General features: G+C 54.0%; 1 protein-coding gene across 1 annotated transcript in view; it reads right to left on the minus strand.

Annotated features, from left to right (window-relative positions):
* Positions 1-8: 8 nt before the first annotated feature.
* SPATA20 (spermatogenesis associated 20) overlaps positions 9-2,164 on the minus strand; it is a gene marked incomplete at its 3' end in the record, with an annotated part of 3,661 nt that continues 1,505 nt past the window's right edge. The window contains 6 exon segments of the mRNA XM_010177509.2: positions 9-17; positions 169-381; positions 592-666; positions 1,289-1,393; positions 1,499-1,629; positions 1,727-1,939. Coding sequence (XP_010175811.1) covers positions 9-17; positions 169-381; positions 592-666; positions 1,289-1,393; positions 1,499-1,629; positions 1,727-1,939 — 746 coding nt within the window.

The raw sequence follows: 2,164 nt of genomic DNA on the forward strand, positions 1-2,164 counted from the left end.
AGCTCCTGATGGGGGTCCTGAAAGGAGAGCCCCGTTCTATGAACACTGCCAGGCTGAGGAGGGGTTGAACCCCGTGTGTTTTCAGGATGCTCTGCCATCCTCACACACCCAGGGGTGTGGGTCCCCACCAATGCTCCCAGTACTGGGCAGCTCTTTGCCCTCTCTCACCTTCATCGGGCTCACGTTGCCGGTCTCCTTCACTCCATAGTGGTGCATGAAGACATCTCCTAGGGTTGTCCCCTCTGTGGCCCCCTCGACAGGGTCAGGAAGGAGAGCCCGGATTTCCTCAGCTGCCCACACACAGAAAGCTCCTTCCCGCTTCTCTCCAGACACGGTGGTCGGGTAGGAATCAGCATCTTCTGCGCTGTAGAAACCTCCTGCCTGGGAAAAGAGCAGCAGAGAGACTCTCCTGCTACTGGGACACCACCTTCATCCAGCTCCTCACCACTGCTGGGCTGGCAGTCCAGGCAGCAAGCCCCAGCAGTGCCCCAGTCTGCTCAGCTGGGAAGGCAGGGAGGGAAAAGCAGCCCCAAGCCACATCCAAGGGCAGGGTGAGCAGCTCCCTTTGGCCCAGCTCAGGGAACAACCTACCTGGTCACTCAGGTCCCGTGAGACATAGAGCAGAATGTCTTGGGCGACATCAGCAAAGAATTTGTCACCAGAGATCTGCAGGAGGCACAGGGTGGATGTCAATGTTATAAGGGGCAGGGGGGAGGCATGAGACACAGCAAGATGCAATAAGAGATTCTGAGCTGGCAAAGGAGGGGAAACACATTTGATGCTTTTAAGATTCAGCTGGACAGGATGCTGGACCATCTTGTCTAGACCAGGCTTTTGATTTGCCATGCTTCTACCAAGAAAGGTTTGACCAGATGATCCTTGAGGTCCCCTGTATTCTATGACATTCGAACATCCAGGGTTTTAAAATATGGGATGGATTCAGAGGAAGATCTCTGAATAAGAAATCTACAGGCACTGGAGAGCAACCCTGGAGTTACACCAAGGTCAGAGGCAGCAGCACTCGTTTGATGGCTCGCAAAGACCAGCCATAATGAGGCTGTTCCCTCCCTCATTATGCTAAAAAAAATGGGGTTAAACTGTCATGGACTTGTGCAGCATTTCTGGATGAAGATCAGCAGATGAAGGGGAGCATGCTCTGTGCCCGCAGGATGGGCAACATCTTGGGGAACAGGTTTTGAAGCTGCTCCCCAAATGAAGCCAGCCCTCTCCAGCCCACACATGGTGTGCCAAGTGAGCCCCACTCCACAGAGGGATGCTGTGGCCGTACCTGAAACGCTCTGCTATACGTGGCTGCCAGCTGCCCTTGGTCATACAGCATCTTCTCAAAGTGAGGGACGTGCCAGTGCTGGTCAGTGGAGTAGCGGTGAAATCCCTGCAAAGACCAAGCGAACACGTCTCCACTACATGTCTCTACCCCACATCTCCACCCTACACCTCCTGGGCATGCCAGGGGTCTACCCCCGAGCTTTCCTCCTACCTGACCAATGTGGTCATGGATGCCCCCATGGGCCATCATCTTGAGGGTATGCAAAGCCATCTGCAGTGCCCGCGCACCTTCTGGAGTTGTTCGATGCAGGGCCCAGTAAGTGAAGAGGAAATTCAAATTCACTGAAATACAGAGAGAAGGTGGGAGGCTGTGGGGTGGGCTCTTCCCCCTGGCACTGCCAGTCCCATGGTGGGGCTCAGCAGCAGAGCCCAGACTGACCTGGGGTGGGGAACTTGGGGGATTCAGAAAAGCCGCCGTAGTCCTCATCATAGGAGTTGGAGAGCTGCTGGAAACAGGTGGTCATCACTTCTTTGGATGGTGGGGGTGACTTCTGGCCCCGCACACGGATCTCAGACCCGTGTAGCAAAGCTTCCAGGATCTTCTGGCTGTTCTCCAACAGGGCATCTTTGTTCTCTTTCCACTAAGATGCAGAGTGAGAAAGTTAGTTCTGCCATTTTTTGTTGCTCTTTCTGCTTCCTGCCTCGCACCAGCCCAAACTTCACCTTCAGTTCTTGGTTTCTCTCCTCAGATGAGTTCCAATCCATCTCTAACCCAGCCAAAGCTCTGACATGTTCTCTGGGTTACCATTTCTCATGACTGTATCTCTTAACTCAATCACCCATCAAGTCCAGACCCATTTCCCTGCTGCCCTTCCGT

Source organism: Antrostomus carolinensis, unplaced genomic scaffold, assembly GCF_000700745.2.
Source record: "Antrostomus carolinensis isolate BGI_N321 unplaced genomic scaffold, ASM70074v2 scaffold31901, whole genome shotgun sequence".
Classification (NCBI taxonomy): Eukaryota; Metazoa; Chordata; class Aves; order Caprimulgiformes; family Caprimulgidae; genus Antrostomus; species Antrostomus carolinensis.